The sequence below is a fragment of the Nuphar pumila genome, chromosome 12 (assembly GCF_984573655.1).
Source record: "Nuphar pumila chromosome 12, dmNupPumi1.hap1.1, whole genome shotgun sequence".
Classification (NCBI taxonomy): domain Eukaryota; kingdom Viridiplantae; phylum Streptophyta; class Magnoliopsida; order Nymphaeales; family Nymphaeaceae; genus Nuphar; species Nuphar pumila.
In genome coordinates, this window is record NC_143260.1 from 58,221,335 (window position 1) to 58,242,900 (window position 21,566).

The 21,566-nt window shown below is 41.2% G+C and overlaps 1 protein-coding gene across 2 annotated transcripts in view; it reads left to right on the forward strand.

Annotated features, from left to right (window-relative positions):
* The window catches only part of LOC149820937 (Transducin family protein / WD-40 repeat family protein), a 188,995-nt gene that overhangs the window by 45,212 nt on the left and 122,217 nt on the right, over window positions 1-21,566 (forward strand). For both annotated transcript variants that reach the window (XM_089982713.1, XM_089982714.1), the window contains exons 9-10: window positions 16,435-16,788; window positions 16,907-17,078. In XM_089982713.1, the coding sequence (XP_089838839.1) occupies window positions 16,435-16,788; window positions 16,907-17,078 (526 nt within the window). The remainder of the gene's footprint in view (window positions 1-16,434; window positions 16,789-16,906; window positions 17,079-21,566) is intronic.

Here is a 21,566-nt window from a genome sequence, read left to right on the forward strand (position 1 = left end):
TGTACCTTTTTCAATGAAAGAATCAAATGACTTGTTATTGTACAAAGAATCATCATCGTCATCATAATTGTCGTGATCATAGCTTGTGATGGTCATTAATGATGCCAAGAACATGCAAATATACTTGCATGATGAAAGTATAAGAATCAACCTAAAACACTTTAAAATTTTAAATAAGCATCATTCATAGAGGTGAAAGATCTATCTATAATATACTATGATGAAGCAGACAAAATTAAAAAGAGAAAAAGAAAGGAAGTTCTTTCATAAGTTTGCATTTATGAAAATTTGTTAAACTGACAAATAAAGAAGAACGTAGATAACAAAAGAGCTCGATTATGCAGTACATCAAGTACCAATTTTATAAAAAGCCAAAATAATTCAGATAATTGACCACAGTTGGGAATAGGGTTAGTAAAGGAACCAAGCAGCTCATGACTAAGCTCGGGCCGGTTTGCCATGAACTCATTCATGAGCGGTTTGTATAGCTGGCAAGCCAAGCCATGAGCAGTTCATTCAGCTAAACAAGTTGAGCCCGAACATAAAGTGTTCAGCCACTCATATATATATATATTTATATTCTCTAACATTTGATCGTGTATTGATAATGTTATCATTGGCAGCCATGTTGGGGGCCATTGATATCCGGAATGGATGGTTGATGGTGGGGATGTTAGAGCATTTTCCCATGGTGATTTGGCAGAGCATCTGATATGCTCTCGTTTTGTAATGTTTTCTGTTTCCTTGAATCATGCTGCTTTTATTTTTGCAACCTTCTTCCTAAGTAAATTATCTTTTATGATTAAATTGGGCTATTAATAGCCTTTCGGCATATTAAGAGCTAGGAAGTATGAAATATATTAGCAAGTGTCGTACTGGACTTCAGAGAACAGTGTGAAGAAAGTGGAACTTTGCTACCAATGGGGGTTCTGCTTGTCTGGTAGTAGCAACAGCTAGTGCATGTCACCTTGTGTTGGGACGTTGCATGTTCAAAACCCAATGGTATAATTGTATAATTGGTAGGGTTCTGTCTAACACCAACTTGCCTTAAGAAAAAAACAAAAATTAGAACTTCGCTCAGGGATGAACCCAAAAACTTTTATTGGGGGCCAAACATAAACCAATTTTTTTTCTTAAGGGGACATTTTTTTTTTCGGGTGGGCGCAATTTTTTTTTACCTATGTTGAAAGCAGCCAAATAAAGGCGCTCTAATATAAGTTTTAAGGGGGCAGGACCCCTAGTCCTAATGTAGGTCTGTCTCTGACTTTGCTCCTCTGACAAAACGAGAACCTCCTTTGAAGCGGATTGCCTCTTTTGTGATTGAAATTTGATTAAACAAGTTGTCTAAAAGATCGTGGGTGACATGCACTAGTGTTTTAGCTTTTCACTTTTCAGGTTGTCTAAAGGATCGTGGGTGTGCAGGAATATAAACAGTGGATCTTGAGAAGGATAGAAGATGTCTGGAATTTTGAGAAAAAATTCACTGCACTTTGGGAACAACATAAAGGGGCCAAGTGATGCGTATCCTCCAGGAATATATAACATCAGTTGTTTGTGCAACAGAAGTACATGAAAGATTTGTTTCATGATACTCTTGCCTTAAAAAAAACAAAAGCAAAAAAATTTCCAAGGGCTTACTTTCTCACCCCAGAGAGTCGCCGATTCGCCATGCTTGGCTTGTGTGGCAGTAGTGCGAGCGAGTGTGAGAGAAATGTAGAAAATCGAGATAGAGAGTGAGAGGAGAGCATGCCTGAACAAATTCATCGCGACGAGGTCGCCGGAATTTCTTTCGTTGCCGAAAATGGGTGGCCGAAAATGAGAGAGAGAGAGAGAGAGAGAGAGAGAGAGAGAGAGGCGAAAAATAAAACCCTAAGCCCCTTTTAGATTTTCACAAGTTTTGTACAATGTCCATTTTGCCCCCCTATTAATAAATTTTTTTCTTAAGTTTTTTGTTTTTCATGAGTTATTTTTTTTAAAAGGGCAAACTCGTCTTTCTTTTAAGCGTCCCCCTTTAGAGGGGTACGCGTTTCTCTTTAAAGGGGTACGCGTCCCCCATTAAATAGAAACACGTTTCTCTTTAAACGGGTACACGTACCCCTTTAAATGGAAACACGTCCCCTATTAAAGGGGGACGCGTACCCCTTTAAAGGGGGATGTGCTTCCTAAATTTAAAATGCACTTCCCCATGCATTTCGGAAGCGCCCCGTTTCGTGCTTCCGAAGCACGTATCGAGGAAGCACACTTCCCCTATAGCGGAGGCACTTCCGGTAACTTTGGTTCTAAGGCACAAAAAATGAGATTAAGTATAAAAATAAAATTCTAAAAACATAAAAAAAAGAAAGGAGTCCACCTCCCTCCAACTTCAATAATAAACAAATGAAGCAAAGAACGAAAGTTTTTACCTTATCTCACTTTCTTGAATGAAAATGCACTCTTACGTGAGAAAACAACAAAATCCCTCTCCCTTGCTCCAAAAATCAGGCCCCAAGACTCTCAATCGTCCTAGGGTGTGTGGGTTTTCTTCTAAGGGCCTCTACACAAATAGGAAAGTTGGCCCTCAAGAGGTCTTTAAAACACAAAATTAAAAAATAAGATTCAACACTTTTTCAAGTACGCCAAAGGTGTATCGTACGGTACACCATGTATCGTATGATACACACTCGTATGACGATAAGAGTATGTATCATATCGAGATTTTTAAAAGTAACGATACCGTATCATATGATATGGTACAATACTTACAACATTGGTTGAAACACTTTATAAATATAGCATTTGCAACATTGGTACAATTACGTAAATACTCCAACACTAACATATACAACCAATACATAATATGAAGTAATAAAAGAAAGAAAAATAAAAAATAAATAACAAATTCACACATGATTTGGACCCAATACATGGATCTAATCCCAATACCAGTCATGTCTCAATAGCCTCTCTCAAGTTGTACATAGTGATCATCATGGACAACTTGGACTTCAAAAACTAAAATCTTTGCTTAGTCAACCCCTTTGTAAAAAAAATTGCAAATTGATTTTCTATCCAGACAAACCTTGCTTCAAGTTCTCTATCTTCAATTTTACATATATTGATGATCAATTTATATCTTCTTTGTCCTCTCGTGATGAATAGAATTCAGTGAAATCTTAATCCAATTTTCATTATCACAAAATAATACTGACTTGGGAATTCTTTTATTTAAATCATACAATAACTGTCTTATCTAGGCCGATTCTGTGATACTTAGCTTCTGTACTCAAACAAGCCATAACTCTTTGTTTACAGCTAGACCCAGTGTTGTGAAAAGCGTTGAGGCGTAGCGAGGCGCTCCACCAAAATCTGAGGCGAGGCGTAAGCCTCGAGGCGCAAAGCGTACGCCTCAAAAAAATTTTTTTATTTAAAAAAACTGTAAAAATTATCTAAAATTATAAATAAATAAGAAATGCTTTAGTGAACCTTGGGAAGAAGAATCTCACATACCTTAGGAAATCTTGCAGCGTGTTACACACGTGCCCCCAGACGACCTTCAACATCCAGCAGAAGTTGAAGGCCGTCCCTAACACTACCCACATGATGCGGTCCTTCATGAACAAGCCCGACCACCTGAATTGGGGGCTGAGGACGTTCAGGTCGATACCGTTCTGCAGGTTAACGTCGACGTTGATGCCACGCTCCGTCAGATACTGCCGCAAGTCAACGTTGATCTCGTTTGGGGAGTTGGCGACCTTGACGTGGAACTCCCAGACTAACTTCTGGCCGGTGTGGGGGTGGGTGGGGAGGTTGCCGTTCTCGTCGGAGAAGGTGAGACCCAGTCGCAAGAGGCAAAGTCTGGCCGGTGTGGGGGTGGGTGGGGAGGTTGCCATTCTGGTCGGAGAAGGTGAGGCCCAGTCGCAAGAGGTAGAGTCTGGCCGGTGTGGGGGTGGGTGGGGAGGTTGCCGTTCTCGTCGGAGAAGGTGAGGCCCAGTCGCAAGAGGCAGAGTGGCCGGCGGGTCGTCGACGCCTTCTCAGCAGAGGAAAGAAGGTGGAAGAGGCGATGACCGACGGCGGGTGGTGGCCGGCGGTGGCGGGAGACGAGAGGGGACAAAGTGAAGAGAGAAGGTTCAAGAGAGGGGACGAAGTGGAGAGAAGGTTCGAGAGAGGCGTCTGTGTCTTTTTTAAAAACATAGGTTCTCTCGAACCTTCGAGCATACGGGTCCGGGCCCATTCGATTTTCAATTGCGAGGCGCGCCTCGACTCAAGGCGCATGAGGCCTACGCCTTGAGGGTTTTACGCTTTTTAAGTGCGCCTCAAGGTGAAAAGGCCCTCGCCTCGAGGCGAGGCGCACTTTTTGCTCCTTGAGGCGCATTTTTAATAACACTGGCTAGACCAAGAGACTAAGTTCCTCCTATCTTCACCTTGTGACCTTTTTTTTAATGTAAACCATCTCCCAATCTCCCTTTAGATATCTTAAAAATTCTCATGACACCAGATTCACTGCATAAGTCGCATATGGTTGAGTAAAAGTATGGTATTTTAACATCCATATAATACTTTGTATTTAGTTAGATCATGCTATAATTCTCCATCATTGGCACCAAGCCTTTGATGTATGGGGCTACTAGTTAACGGAGGCCTGCAATCACTTATACTTGTCTTATTTAGGGGATCAAGACTCAAGAGTATACTTATGCTGAGTCAGTGTAAGCCCTGTTAAATTGTATATATTAAGATTTGTACATACATATACATATAAATATGTATATATATTTTGTCATTATAATAGGTTATACCCATTAGGGGTATTTTGGTCTTTGAGTCCATATAATAGGCTGTGCCCACTAGAGGTCATTTGTATGTTCTTATTTTTATTTTTCTTGTAAGGGCTTAATGGTCATTGACCATTATAGCTATTGGAAGATCCTAACAACTATATTTGTAGCTGTTGGAAGCTCCCAACAACTACATTTATAGCTGTTGGCAGCATCCCAACAACCATAAGTGGTATCCTTTGTCTATATAAAGGGTGTCTCTCCGTTTATTATGTATGCTTGTTCTCAAGCACATTTGAATATATAAAATCTTATATTTTTATGTTGGCTTCCAAGCCCATAAGAGGCTCTTGTGATTTGTATTGACCCATAAGTGGTCTTTGCTTGTGCTCTATTTGTATGATTGTAAGCTCATAAGAGGCACCTTATTGTGTATTTTTCATTCCATTACATGGTAACAGAGCCTTGATGCTCTATCATTGTATTGTGTTCTTGAAGATTGCGTGGTGAACCGTGAAGATCAGAAAAGCATTAGTTCCTTGCTTCAGGAACCGTGCCATCAAGTTTTTTCATCTGTTCTTCTCTCTATCTTTCTCTTTACCTCCATGGCCCACAAATAAGTTGTAACCATTGTTCCCATCAAATTTTATGAGACCAACTATAATATGTGGGCCACCACTGTAAAAAAATTCTACTGGAAAAAGAACTATGGCACTTAGTTGATGGGTCTACACCAGAACCTCAACCTATTTTCACCAAAAATATTGTGGGAGAAGATGGTGAGATTAAAGAGGAATCTCTTAAAGGGAAAGAGAGAGAAAAGGCTCTCTTGGATTATAAAAATGAATATAAGGCATGAGAAGTAGGTCATGCCAAAGTTTTCTCTCTATTTATGGCAAGGGTATGTGAGGAACCATGTGAGAACATTCTTGAATTTGAGAGAACGGATGAGGCTTGAACATTTATCAAACAAACCTACACTCAAAAGTATGGTGCCCATAAATGGAAAATTCACAACAAGATCTATAATTGTAAACAAGGTAACAAGAGTGAGAAAATACTATGGATCTTTGAAAAGACTTTAGGACCAAATGGCTAAGTTTGAGCCTATTTGGGATACGTCTAATGATGCTCGTTTGATGAAGAAACAAATCTTAGATGAGCAATTCTTCGAATTTATGCAAGGCCTTAGACCCAAATACGAACAAGGGTAACCATTACTCATCGTAACAAAGATGAACCACCACCTCTACATGAAGCCTTAGTCGAAGTTTGCATGGAAGAGACGAGGTTGAAAACCATGTTCGAACCCAAGGAAGTCAAGGATAATGTGTTGGCCGTCTCAAGACCCTGGGGCAACACTAATACCTACAAGCCTCCTTATTTCACCAAATCAAACTTTGGAAGGCAACACACATACATATATACAGAGTGTGTGTGTGTGCGTGTGCGTGTGCGTGTGTGTATTTAACAAATCCAATTATACGTACCAAAATCATCAACAAAGATAACATTGTAATGCCCCAAAATCGTGGATTTGAAACCTTTTATGAGAAAGGTTGAAAGCTTGAAATCAATCATTTATCAGAGTTTGAAACAGAAGTTCAGCGGAAGATCAGGTTTAAAACAACAAATCCCTAGACTTTGGGCGCATTACAACGCAAATGCAATCTTCCTCTTACAAACCGATTTGCAATTCGAATATACATTTTATTGAAATGAAAAGAACCACGTTTTGGTAATACAGTTTTAGAAATCTAGAGTTCTAATCAAAAGAGATGCTTTTAAAGAAACTTTATACCACATTTATCAAAAGGGTCTCCAGGAGCGCAACGTTAGGAAAGGGCCTTGCCTTGAACGCACCACGACATCGTACCATCGCAAGTTGTCTCAACCTGTCTACCACCTGCCCATGGAATGTGTCAGTCTCACAACAGACTAGTAAGGGTGCAAAAGACAACAAAGAACAAAGGCTGCAATAAGCAAGGTAATCGCTAGATCAAGCAGGAAAAAACAAGACTAGCAGATCTAACAAAAGTATGGTGGAGTGAGCAAAGTTCTAGTAAAACAAACAGCTACATATAAGAGCAGTGGGAACCATAGTACTAAATAAGCAATTATAACACTCCAACAAATACTATAGGTGAAGAGTAACTAACTCTATTCACCAGTCAAGCAAAGCAATTGCATAAGACAAGCATTCATAACAATGCTCGTAATATGTATACAAGTACCATTGGGTGGCTTAGTCTATCGGCCAACAACTACATTAATCGTAAGGCACAAGCTATTGCATTACAAGCAATTCATAAACTGCACATGATAAGCAATCATACGATAGCAGTTATATCACAAAACGTAACAACTAGCATAATGCTGGTATTATAAGTAATTGACTAGCATGAGAAGCTAGTCATTACTTAGCAGAACTGCGCAAGCAGTTTAACCAACAAGAGTAACGCCTCAACAGACGTACATAGCTCAATGAGTAGTGTACCGAACTACCGAGCTAACAAGCAAGCAATCAGTTCACGTCACAACACGCATATCTCATGATCATGTGTATAAGTTATATCTTGTCTCATTATGAGCAGGCCGTTGTGGGTATGCACAAGGCAAAACGTAGAAACAACCGAGATCGATTCAGGGGTCCATTATGCTATGTATTTTATTATACCCCGAATGACTGACTGAGTCCGCTTCCTAAGGGGACGACCAGTGACCAAAAGAGTAAATCCCCAAAGGCAAACAAATGCCTAATGGATGCGCACCCGAACTTCTGCAGAAGTGGCCTGAAGGATTTCCCCTAACCTCCGATGACTGGGGAACTCAGATCTTTGCCCGAGATTGCCATTAATGACTGCCCATCAGAGTTTTGTACCATCCATCCTCTCTCTTGATGAACCGTCCCGAATGAGCACGACGGAGGGTTTCGTAACCGCCGTCCCATTCTACATGTTCTGGTCTTTCAACTCAATCGAGCATCTTGCCTGTGAAGGCGCATGATTATCATTTATGTGAATTATACACGCCATTGCGCGTTCGAGCCAACCATACACCTCTCATCCTACTCACCGCAGTACGCAACATACCTGTTCAAAAGTACAACCACGATGAGAGGAGTCCACTCATAGCGAGGGTAGAAACATCTCTCATGTGATCTCAAGCACATGTCATTGCATGTTCGAGGTAGACATAGACCTCTCATCCTACTCATCGTGGTACGCAACGTACCTGTTCAAAAGTACAACCACGATGAGAGGGGCATGGATCTCTCGCATGAAATCTCAACACTTCTGCTTTACAGAAGCCCACATTGAACTCATTCAAGTTCCAACTTATCGTGCCCTGGTCCTTTAGACAATCACAAGCATTCTGCCAATTAGGCGAATATTACATAACAGGATTTAACTTAATGTGTTATACACACGCTTAGAGGTTACTACGAACCTCTCGTTCTGCTCTTCGTAGTCCAAACATATCGTACGTGACTAAGAGTACAACTACAAGAGGAGGAGCATGGATTTCTCGTAAGAAAACCAACAATAATCTCGTAAGAGAAAGAAGAGTGCCAACTATCGTGGTTTGACCAGAAAGCTTAGAAACTAGGTCTCACATCAGAGATAATGTAACACCGATCTAACGATGGCACAAGTGCTTCAATAGGGTTCTCGCCCTACTCGTGCACAGGCTCCTAACCAGGGTTATCTGTATCGGATAGGCGAACTGAGGTTGTGACACACCTCTCCCAAATACATCGATTTGAGAGATCCAACTACTATCTCTGCTTTACAAAGCTATACATTCTTGAAAACAGGTTCGCACCTAAGACTATCGTCTTTGGAGAACCGAAGTGCATAAGTGTGTGTCGTGACCTTTAAGACAAGTAAAACGATATACACTATACACTCAAAGTTGCACTCAGGAAGTGCATGCTGACAAAGGGCGAACCTGTGCACAAACTATGGCAAAGCGAGGGGCAAGACTCGATGGGCGAAGCTGCACCGCGAGGGTAGAACGCTAGAGCTACACGCGAGGTATGAAATCATACCTCGATCATCGAAACGCACAAGCAGACAACTACATAAGCAACTCATGAGACATGAGATCCTATACTGACTACACAAGTGTAAAGGACGACTCACGAGGCATGAGGTTACACCTCAATTAAATGATAAACGTAAGCAAGTGAAGAAGCATAGGACAAAGATAAGAATACATGCACGAGCAAAGCATATGCACGAAGTGCGACAACAAGGTAAAGACGAACACATACGAACATAAGTGCAACAACCAGCATCACAGCACGTGAACGTAAACTACGAAGAGCAAAGCAAGTAGCAAGGCCAAGGCGCGTAAAGCGCGGGGCAACAAGTAAATGCAAGGAAGTAAAGTGCAAGAACGTAAAAGAGGACCATGATTGCATCCTAGAGGAAAAGGCAAACATATACAAGTAAATGCCATGGCGCAAAGCGCGGGGCAACAAGACAGTAAAGTACGAAAAAGCAAAAAGGACAAGAATCGCGAAACCGCGTCCTTGAGTTAAAAGACAAAATGTAAAGACAAGAATGAAAAGCCTAGGCACATATAGCGCGACAGCAACAAAAAGAAAAATGCGAGAAAGTAAAGAGGACAAAGATCGCGAAACCGTGTCCTTGAAGGTAAAGACATACATATATATATTATACGCATACATATATCATCATCTTTTAGTTATCTTCCTTATTTTAGCATTCATTCGGTTATTGTCCTTTCACGCAAGAATCCCCTACCTTAAGGGGTTGCAGGGCTTCATACTCGACAACAACAACAGATGCAGGGAGCAAGAGCTCCTTGTCTGCCAGCACAGAGAAAGGCAAGGGAGGGAGCAGAGGCTCCCTGCCACAACAAGACAGGGGGAACACCCCTTGTCAGAACAAGAAACAGGCAGGGGCTCTGCCCCTGCTGACAGCAAGAACAAGGCAAGGGGGCAAAGCCCCTTGCCGGAGAACAACCGGGGTGCAGGGGGCAAGCCCCTACTGGCAAAACGCAGGAAACAGGGGGTAGAACCCCCTGCCGAGGAAAAACAAAAGAGCAGGGGGCTTCAACCCCTGCTGAGGAAAAACAGAAGGCAGGGGGAGCTTTTCCCCCTACCAGGAAACAACAAGGGAGCAGGGGGGCTCGCCCCTGCCATGAAACAAATGCAAGGGGAGCCTCGCCCCTTACAGGCAAAAACAAAAGCAACAGGGGGAGAGGAACCCCCTGTCAACAAGACAAATGGCAGGGGGACGGAGCCCCCTACCGGCACAACAAGAAGGGCAGGGGGAAGCGGAGCCCCCTGCTGACAAAGCGAATGGCAGGGGGACAGCCCCCTGCCGACAAAGCAAATGGCAGAGGGACGGAGCCCCCTACCGGCCCAACAAAGCGAGAAGAGACGGGGGGTGACAGGGCTCGATCGGTCCCTGCCGACACACCCCGAAAGCCCAAGGTGGTGGCAGAGACTCGGTCCCTGCCGACCCACCAGAATACAAGGTGGCAAGGAGGGGACAGCGAGGAGGGGTGCTCGGCACCCCCTCCTGGTGGACCCAGAGCCACCCATGATGGTGGCTCTTGTCCACCACCACCAAACAAGAAAAAGAGGTGGGGGTAGGGGGTAGAGCCCCCTAATAGAGGACTTTAGGAGGCAGGGGGCAGAACCCCCTGCCAAAAATAGCAAAAAGCGACAGGGGGGTGGAACCCCTCTGCCGATGAGAGGCGATGACAGGGGGCTTAGCCCCCCTGTCGATCGACCCCTCACTGAGAAGAAAAGGAGTAAAGACGAGGGAAGGGTTTACCTCTGAAGACCGCGGTGAAGAGGGAGTCGTCGGTGGCTGGAAGGTCGTTGACAACTCCGATTGTCAAAACGCGAGCACAGAGAGAGAGGAGGCACCGGGAACAGGGGAGCTGCCGTCGATGCTGTCACTGATAACAACAAGGGTGGAGGGTCGCCGGCAGCTCCGGCGTCGGGCTTCTGGCTAAGCCGACAGCTAGACAAGAGGCAGAGAGGTGGTGGCGACGCTCGCCGGCGGCTGCAACACCCAGGATGAGGCGGTGGTCGGCGGCGAGTCGCCGGCGTCGGCTCAAAGAGGGGAATGGCCGACGACTGCGATCGCCGGCGACGGGGAGGCAGAAAGGGGGGTGCTCGCGTCGTCGGGAGGCCTGCCGGACTGAGAGAGGAGGCGGCCGGACGGAGCTGCTCGCCGGCGTCTCCAATCGCCGGCGTCTGCGTGAGGGGGGCAGAGTAGAGGAGAGAGAAGGGGCGAGGGTTTTGAACCCTCGCCTGAGACGCCTGTGACTTTTTAAAGTCACAGGCTTCTCGATCGTTCGAGAAGCCGGGTCCGAGTTCGGACTCGGGTCCAGCTTGGATCCGGGTTCGACACAACGGTCCAGACCCCCGATACGTGTCCGACACGTGCAAGGCACGTGTTTGACATGAGTCAGACGCGTTTCTTTTTTTTTTACACGGGAGTTACAAACATAGTATTTGGATTTAGGCCGAGACAAAACAGATGGCGGTCTCCTAACATCAGAATGAACAAATTCAAATGGAAATGAAGTTCTTTTATTAGAATGTCTAAATGGTAATTCATGACTTTTACAAACACGACAACTATCACAAGAAATAGAAGACCCCTCGACTTTGTCTCTCAATAGAATGAGATTCTTATTACATAAAAGACTCAAGAAACCACAATGACAATGTCCTAACCTATGATGCCACATCTCAACATCATTAATAGGATGAGTTACTCCATATAAAAGCAACGAACAACCAGAAGGAGAAGAGACATGAAAATTCGAAGATGGAGGAACTTCATTCACCACATAAAGATCACCACATCGCTTCCCTTTAACGAGCATCCGCTTCGTGTGAATATCCTTCACATAAACAATAGACAAAAAAAGGAAGCATGAGAATTCATTTGATCAGACAATTGAGAAACATAAATAAGATTACTCTTGATACTATGAGAAAGAAGAGTGTTGAATGTGCTGCTCCGTAATCCAAATACCAAGTATTTTGAGAGGAAACAGAAGCCTGAGAAGGGGAAGGAACAATCTGTCTCTTAATACTGTGCTATGCATGTGAACCTGTAGGCCACAGATTCACCGACTGGGGTTGCTGCAAGTTTAACTGGCTGAATGCGGTGCAAAGGGTATCATGATCCTGATATGATGCCACTAACGCAGGATACGAAGGCGGTGTTGGAGAAGGTGATTGGGGGCGTTGGACCTCCAAAAGGAACACTTGAGAGTGCGTGAAATCATGCTAGAATTGGAATTGTTGGTGAACGATACGTGGGCACATACCTCCAGTAACAATACTAACTAGTGTGTCCACGTTTGCCACTCATCTGACACGTGACGTTGCTATTTGGATATGGTCCACCACCGGGACTCGGTAAAAGTCCTGCACTTCTACCAAAAGAGTTAGATCTACCACGTCCTTTGCCTCTTCTACCACGACCAGATCCAGAATATGAACCAGTAAAAAAAACTTCATTCGATGCTTGATCCATATTCTTTTTTCTAGAGGAGTTGCCAAGATCAAACATGGCCTCATGCTCTAGTAACATGGAACACAACTGATTAAAATGAGGTCGTGGTCTCTGTCCTGAGTACATGATAACAAACATGTTGAATTCTGACCCCGAACCTCGAAGGGTTTGCATGCATATATCCTCATCTGCAACAGGAGCACCTATCATTGCAAGTTGGTCGGTGAAAGATTTTACTTTGCTCAGATAATCTATTACACTAGAGTCTCCTCTGGCAATCCTTCCAAATTCTCCTCTCAGATGATAGATTTTTGGTGTAGAGATTTGCTCAAACCAACGATGCAAGATTTGCCAAAGATCTCGAGTGTTAACGCCTGTGGGGATATGAAGTAAGACTTTCCGAGAGAGGGTGGTCGTAATATAGGCTACTACAACTTGGTCATTTTTAGACCATATGGATATATCCGGATTTGGTATAAGTTTATCTGTATGCTTGCCATCCTTTGGTTCAAACTGGAATGAGTACTCCACAGGAACATGTAGAGTCCTGTCGAGATGCCCAATCAAACCATGACTGCTGATAAAGGGGATGATCTGTTTCTTTCAGGTAATAAAGTTGGAAGAGTCTAATTTGTCAGAGATAAGTTGACTAAGGAAAGAGGAGTTGATGGGAGAGCTCAAACTTAGGGTAGCCATGACTAGAGGGATATTGGGTTATATGAGAAAGGGAGAAAGCAGAAAAACCAGCATCATTTTTTTTTACTGGTTGATAATAGTAACTGCAAACAAATGAGGTTCTGCAGATGATATCTGCTAAAGCATCTCTCTCTCTCTCTCTCTCTCTCTATATATATATATATATATATATATATATATATATATATAAAGAAAGAAAGAATCAAGAAGGAATGAAATAGAAAAAAAAAGGGAGAAAGGACTCAAGAGAGTATGCTGTCCAACAGATTCAGATATTGAACGAGGATGATTCAGATCTGAATCTTTTAACACCCTTTCCTTTTTTTTTTTGGGAAACGACGAAGAAATCAGACAGATAATAACCGGTAACTGGTCTGAAAATAATAAGGGGAAGATTCAGATCTGAAAAGAACAAATCGGATCTCAGCCTTTTTAGGAGCCCTAATTTTGTATTTGGGAAGAATAACAGATTTTTTTTTGTGTTTTGCTGGAACAAGAATGAAAACCGAATTTCAAGGGAAAGAAAGGTTTCTGCTGGAACAAGAATAAAAACAGGGTTTAAGAAGAAGAAGAAGAAGGTGAAGATAGATCACTTTACCAGAAGATTCTGATTTGATGGGTGCTTATTCTCATCCCTGCTCTGATACCATGTCAGTTTTAGGCAGAGCTTCTGCCTGAATGTGAAGAAGAAGAGAGAGAGAGAGAGAGAGAGAGAGAGAGAGAGAGAGAGAGAGAGAGAGAGAGAGAGAGAGAGAGAGAGAGAGAGATGAATAAACTGTGGAACGTTCCTCTATCTTTTCATACATGAGAGGACGTCCCTAGGCATATATTTATAAAGGAAATCATACAAGACTTTGAGTTACAATGGGACTATTACACAAGAATTTGTATGGGACTAAAAACTAAAACTGGTCCCGCACTTATGATTAAAATACCCTCACCTGGGATGTCATTTAGAAGCTGAGTCATAATAGGATTGTAGTTCCCAAATGATCAGAATACCCTCCTTAACAGGATCTCCCTATTGGGAATCATGCAGTAGTAGCAGCAGCAAGCACCAATCATCTTGTCTTATCTCTTCTCTTGTGTTTGCTTTCGTTCAGCAATAGATTCCAAAAATTAATACCATTCACGTTTCAATGTTAGGCAGGCTTTTATAAGTCTTCAAAAAACCAATTCCCTACAATGTGAAATACTTTTCTGGGTCATAAATGTGTTTTTTGTCAGAAATCATAATCCAAAAGCCTATCCTCACTATTTTGGACATGCTAACTCCATTGATTGGATCAAAACAGCCTGCACCATGGAGATCCAGAGGTGTTTGTATGTATAAAAATTTGTAGCCCATGTCACAGGGATCCGTCCAACAAGGTGCTGCACCCGCGTCGACGCGATGCGACACGACGCGGGTGCGGCACCCGGTGCAGTCAAGATGACCCTGGCTGTGGTCAACCGCACCCAGGGTGATATCCGTCTAAAATGGACTCGGTCAACTCTGACCGAGTCCATTTTAGACCAAAAAAAAAAGAAAACTAAGGAGGGGGGGGCACGGGGGATTAGGGCACGACATCTCCCCCTCCCCCTCCCCCGATGCCTCCTTCCCGACCCCTGCTCTCCTCTGACAGCGGCCCTCTCCGACCCCTCCTCTCCTCCGACGGTGGTGACTGCAAGGTATCTCTCTCTCCTCTTCTCTTGCTTCTTCTTCCTTCTCCTCCCCTCGTTGCCGCAAGTGCTGGGTTCGTCTCTCTCTCGCGTTTTGTAACTAAAGCCTGGCCTGCCTGGCCCTGCAGGCCAGGTGTCTCTTTGGTTTGACTTAACACAAACACCTGGCTCTGCAGGGCCAGGTGTCGGTTTGGTTCTCTAGCTGAATGAAACAAGACCTGGATTTGGGTTCAGGTCTGATTCAATTAAATCAGATCTGAATATGGGTCCAGACCTGATTTCAACTAATTCTGATCTAGATCTAGGCTCAGATCTGATTCCAAGTCCTAAATTGACATGAAATGAGACCTGGGTTTGGACCTAGGTCTCATTCAATGATCTGGGTTTGGGTTCAGGTCTGATTCGATTAAATCAGATCTGAATCTGGGTCCAGATCTGATTTCAACTAATTCAGATCTAGATCTGGGCTTAGATCTGATTCCCAGTCCCAAACTGTTAAAAATATATATCCTCCCCCACCCCCACACCCAAGTTTTTTAAAGTGCCGCATCTTCGCACCCACACCTATGTGACATAGTTTGTAACAAACATTTTTCCTCTATAGTGGATGTCCATGGTGCACGTTGTTTTGATCCAATCGATGGATTCAACATATCCAAAATAGTGGGAATTTGCTTTTGAATCATGTTTTTTCGACAGAAAAACACAAATTTATGACTCGGGAAAGCATTGCACATTGTAGGACATTGATTTGTGAAGCCTAATAAAAGCCTGCCTATGTGTTGTAATTGGATGATCTGCGAGCCAATTCCCACTAAGAAAGACATGCAAAGAAAATATAAAAGAGAGGCATTTGTACCTACAAATGGCTGTAGCAAAAATGGTCCCTATATATGGGAAAGTAATGGCTACCCTCGAGTGTACAGTACCCTCTTGGAGAAACACCTCATTCCTTCATAATTTCTTGTTTTTTTTAATCAATCCCTTCAGATATGGTTTAAATGGTTTGTTTAGTTGAAAACATGTTTTAGATCGTCTGATTGGTGTATAAGCAGATTTTTAAGGGCTTTAGAATTCAATGGTCAGCGATGTGTCAAAATTTTACGATTGTTAAAATCGTGATCAAACCACTCAATTTGAAGTGCATTTCCTAATAAATGAACCATGTTGAATCATATGTGGGGTCAAATTTATCAAGTAATGCTTGCACCTATGTGTTTCAACTAGAGAGTGCGGTACATTAGAGTGAGCCAGTATTTTCCTATATATATGACAGACTATAGATTACAATCTTATGCGTCATTTGCACGCATGGCTAGGGTGGCACCAGGATGGGATAATGATCACCCAACACACACACCTCACCCAAAAAAGAAGCAACTGTCCTTTCCTTGACAAAAAGATTGTGGGGTTAGGAGCGCTTTCAACTCTTTTCCTCACCTTCGAGATGGAAAAAGTTTGAGTTGAAATGTGTATTTGTTTTGTCCACTTTATCCATCCCCCTCTATCAAAATATGGAAAAAGGAAGGTGAACTTTCTTTGTTTGCTTATTATTCCCATGTTCGATCTCTTCCATCAAGACTCGAACTGTGCCACGTGTATACACACACAGTTGGCTCTGTATTATCAAATGGTTTGGAGTGTACAATTTATTTATTTTGTATCACTCTTTCTAGTCTAGAAGTAATTCCTTTTGTTGCATCTGCCCACACCTTGGTTGTGCAAATAATGATAAATTATGATTGTGTTCTTTTATGATTTCAAATTTTGTTGCTTAAAATAGCTCTTAATGAACTGTGTGGCAGCAAAAGTGAATATGTAAGGTGCTTGCATTTCGCTCGAGAAGACAGTCTTTATGTTGCTACAAATCATGGCTACTTGTACCATGTTAATATTTCTGTTATTGGAAACGTGAACTGGACTGAAGTAATCCAGGTCTTTGAAGGAGAGCCTATCATTTGTATGGATGTACTGTCTTCAACCAATGTCCCTGAGCATTTTGAAGACTGGATTGCTGTTGGAGATGGTAAAGGAAATGCAACAGTTGTCAAAATCATCTATGGATCCTCTGCCCCTAAAGTTGCTTTGAGTTATTATTGGATGGCAGAGCGAGAGAGGCAGCTTCTGGGGATTTATTGGTGTAAGTCACTGACATGCAGGTAAGTGACATTGTACAAGCAAATGAATGGTTGTTATTATTTTTCTCTGGATGTTGTATACTATTTGAATGACCTAGAATGTCCAAAGCTTGTGCTCACTAATTGATCAACTGTACAGCCACATTTTTACAGCCGATCCTGGAGGGAGGTTGAGGTTATGGAGGATATTTGACCGTGTGCCATCATTTCCTGTTAAAACTGTTATGCATTGTGAGGCACATTTAGCTGCAGAGTTTGCGTCATGCTTTGGAGCTCGGATTGTTTGTCTTGATGCCTCATTTGAAGTGGAGGTTGTATGCTCCTTTTGTGGAATCAAATATATATTTCATTTCCATGCATTTAAATTTGGTTATACCATAGGAGGATCCTTTTTTATATGGCTCTTTATTTCCTTCTTTATTTCAAATTCTTTCCACTTGAATTAGGTAGTTAGTATTGCCTTTCCTGATTATTCTTTTTCTCTGATTTTATTCTAAACTCATTGCAACTGTAACTTTTACCAAATTCATGGTTGAAGTTGAGTTGAACTTATATCGGTAACATGTCTTCCCTTGCTTCCGTTGATAGTATACAATTTATTTCATCTTCTTGTTGGATCTATGCAATTTGGAAACAGGAAGCCTATAATTGCATAAAAATTTGATGGTGCTTTTCTTTGGTAAATGTTTGATTCTGGAAGAGCACTAGGATATGCAATCGGCACCCACATTAGCATATGAATTGCATATTCTTTTGTTAAACACTGATGTGTTCGTACGTAACCCAAATATAAGTGCAATATCATTATTTTCTTGAATGCTTTGATTCATGAATCATGTGGGAGTTTATTGCCTTGACATTGTTCATTAATGTTTAGGTGCAATTACTAGATGATATGATGATTTGCAGAATTACCTTTATGTATTTGGCAGGCTGTTTTAAACCATGCTCTCCCAAGTATATGAGTTTCATTTCTCTCTGTGAATGATATTTCCCTTGTGATTATATAGGTTTTATAGCAAAAGAAGATCTGCATAATAATGTATTTTAAATGTATAAGAACAAACCAAATGCCGGTTTGATAATGCTGGATTAAGTATTTCTGTCCTTGGGGTTAGCCATTCAAAGTCAGCGGCTGTGAGAGTAGCTCCTGCAGTTTCCATAGAGAGGGCTTGACGTTGAGATGTCTCACTTTTGATGGCAAAAAATGTCAATCCTCTGTTATACATCACACAATTTTGTGTAATAAAGCAGCGAGAAGTTGAGAACCCACACAACGCACAAAGGGCACAAGCACAAATCTGACCCAGTTTGATTTGGGTCTAGGTTCAGGTTCAGGTTGTTAAAAGGTGTATATACATATAAATATAAATATAAATATAAATATAAATATATATAATATAATTTATATTTTTCTTTTTCTTTATTTATTTTTTGTATTTTAGGCTGTCTAGTTCATATTGAACTAGAAACTAGTCAAAGTTTTAAGTAGTTTGAAACTTTGAATAGCCGTTGGAGCTAATCCAATGGTTACAAATAGAGCTGTTGGACTAGCTCCAACGACTCTTTTGGAGGCTTCTAAAGGCTCGTCTCTCCCTCTCTCTCATGTATATAAATAAGGGTAACTTCCCTCTCATTGTATCAATGCTTTTTAAGCATTTTATGTGAATGAAATAAAATTTATTAATTTTCTTTCGAGTTTTCTCATTTGTACTCTTTTGTGGGTTATGATTAAATTGTCTTTGATAGACACTTGTTGCAAGCATTTGTGCTTTTGTGGAAGATCGTCATTTCCGTATACAGGTGTGGCTGAAAACTGTAGACCCATATCGGTTAATGGGTTTAGGTAAAAGACTGGTTGGTTCCAAATGGACCGGGTCTTAGTTTGATTCATGTACTGGTTGGGTCTAGATATTACTAAGATTGTGTAGACTTGTATGGGTTAATTGGTTCAGGTACCAATTACATCTGAGTATAATTAGGTGGGTTTGTTTTAATGCAAGTTTTATTAGAACTTTTAACTTTTTAGAGTTAGAAAAGTTATCATAAAAGAAACATATTATATTAGTGATAATTATATTGTTATTAATGATAATTATATTTAAATCTCATAATTACATTAGCTTCAAGTTAGGTTCGGTTTGGGGTTAGGGTCCAAGATGGGCTCAGGTTCAGGTCAGTTCGGGTACACATTATTGAGATGTGATTTGGATCTGGGTAATTTGTCGATCCAGTTTGTATTTTATCATTGTATTTGTTGTTTTACATTGTTGCTCCAACTTATGTATTTGTTTATTGTGTATTATTAGTGGTATTTCAGTCCATGTAAAAATATTTTGATATAAATAGAGAAACCCAGGTCACGTCCCATATTGCTAATCATGCCATGAACTGCCCCTTCTACTTTGTTGTGTTTCCTTCTCCTTGCTAGAATATTCTGGTGCTTTTATAAATTTATCATGGTATTAGAGCCATAATCGAGGATTTATAATCGACTTCATAATGTATGCCCGTAGACATCTCTTTCCAGTGTGATGGGGGCGGTGAATATTCATTGAAGGAGTTTATTGTTTTTCCGCAAAATAATGGACTTGATTGTAGAGTGTCTTGCCTACACGCACTCCAAAAAAATGGCATTGCTATGAGGAATCAATGCCATATTGTTGAGAGTGGGTTAACCATGATACATGCTAGTAAGACACCGATCAAGCTTTGGACTGAAGCTTTTCACTCAGCCGTGTATGTTATAAATCGGTTTCCCATGAAGGTTTTGGAAAATAAATCACCACACTTTGTTTTATTTGGTAGCCATTCGGATTATGACTTTTTGTTTGCCTATGACTGTGTATGTTGTGTTCATGTTGATAGCTCCTTCAGAAACAAGTTTCAAGACAAGGCATGCATGTGCAGATTCATTAGTTATGTTTGTGATTATAAGGAATTTGGATGTTATAATCCCAAAACCAAGTGTATTAAGATATCAAGAAATGATGTTTTTGATGAAGGGAATTTTGCTCATGATTTGGTTGGTAGAAAGTTGCAGGTTGGCTCTTTAGATGACAGGCCCATAGAAGTTTATCAACCTTGGCTGAATGCTGATCTCTTTTCTTGTTCCTATGACAGGAGCTCTTCACAGGAAACAAGGCATGAAAGATCAATGCAGATGTCTTTTTATGGCTTTGATACCATGTAAGCACTGGCGAAGCCACATTGAGCCCAGGGTGGCCATGTGCCCACCCTGACCAGGAAATCCCCCAATAGGGGGTTAAGGTGAGGGTGGGTAATGCCCACCCTTACCCAGTGAAAGCCGGTTCAGCGTGTGCAGTGCCTACTCTGACCTGACTGCCCACCCGATGAGAGATTGGGTTAGGGTGGGCACCACCTGTTCTGACCTCTCTTACGTGCCCCCATTTGACCCCGACTACTCTCTCTCTCTCTCTCTAAACTTTCTTTGTAGCCCATCTTCTGTGCGGCAACCACAGCTGGCAAGTGGGGCGCCTTTGGCAGTGCTTATGTAGCGCCCCCTTGAGTCTCTCTCTCTCACACACACCCACACACCCACCCAACTCTGTTGGTCAGTGTCCAGCCATCCGGCCTTCTCTCCGGCACATGCCCCTAGTGGCTAACCATTCGGTCATCATCATCATCTTCTTCTTCCCATGTTTTTCAAATTATTTCACAAATCATCAATGAATGCTTGATGTGGTTTTGATTTTAAGGGTTTAAGTTATTTTTTCAATAATCATAATGTATGATGTTTGTTAGGGTTTAGGTTTTTATTTAATTTTTATTTTTAAATAGCATGAATGTGTAATTAGGGTTGTAGGGTTTTTTATGTTTTCTAATTAGCATTAGGCATGAAATGAATTCTTGATTTTTATTCGAATATCAGAGTTTTTTTGTCAGTTAGCATAAATCTATGAATTTTTTAGGATTTAGGGTATTGATTTTGGATTTTTTCTAAATGACATGAATGTTTAATTAGGGTTTTAAGGTTTTTTGTGTTTTTCTTTTCAATTATCATTAAGTAAGATTCCATTAATGAAATGCTTGATTTTAGTTATTACCTATATTTCACAGACTCTTCTAACATGGCACTGCACCCGCGTTGCACCTGCACCCAGGAGGGTGCGACACTTGGATACAACTTCCTTTGTGCTAGGTGAAGTCAACCACATTGAGGTCCATTTCTATCCAAAAGTAGATTCAGTTAGCCCTAATTTAGTCCATTTTTATCTATACTATATATATGAATACATAAATGCACACACATACACGTAGTGTTAACTTAAATCTGTTAATATATATATATATACACCCTCCCCGCACCCAAGTTTTTTTAAAGTGCCGCATCACTGCACCCGCACCTATGTGACATAGGTTATTACTTATCAAACCCCTAAAACTTTGATTTTGTTAGGATTTAGGTTTTTCAAATGACATGAATATTTAATTATGTTTTTTTCTAAATGTTTTTTTCAGTCAACATTAAACATGATTCCATAAATGCATGCTTGATTTTGGATAGAATTTTAATTTTTTTTACAATTAACATATCTATGAATGATGTTTGTTACGATTTAGGGTTTTGATTTAGTTTTTTTTTATAATGACATAAATGTTTGGTTATAGTTTTAAGGGTTTTGTGTTTTTCTTTAATTATCATTAGGCATGAATGCATGAATAATAAATGCTTGATTTTAGTATAATATTTTGGGTTTTGTTTTTTTATCAATTAACATAAATGCTGTAGGAATTAGGGTTTTGTTTGATTTTCTAAATTGGCATGAATGTTTAAT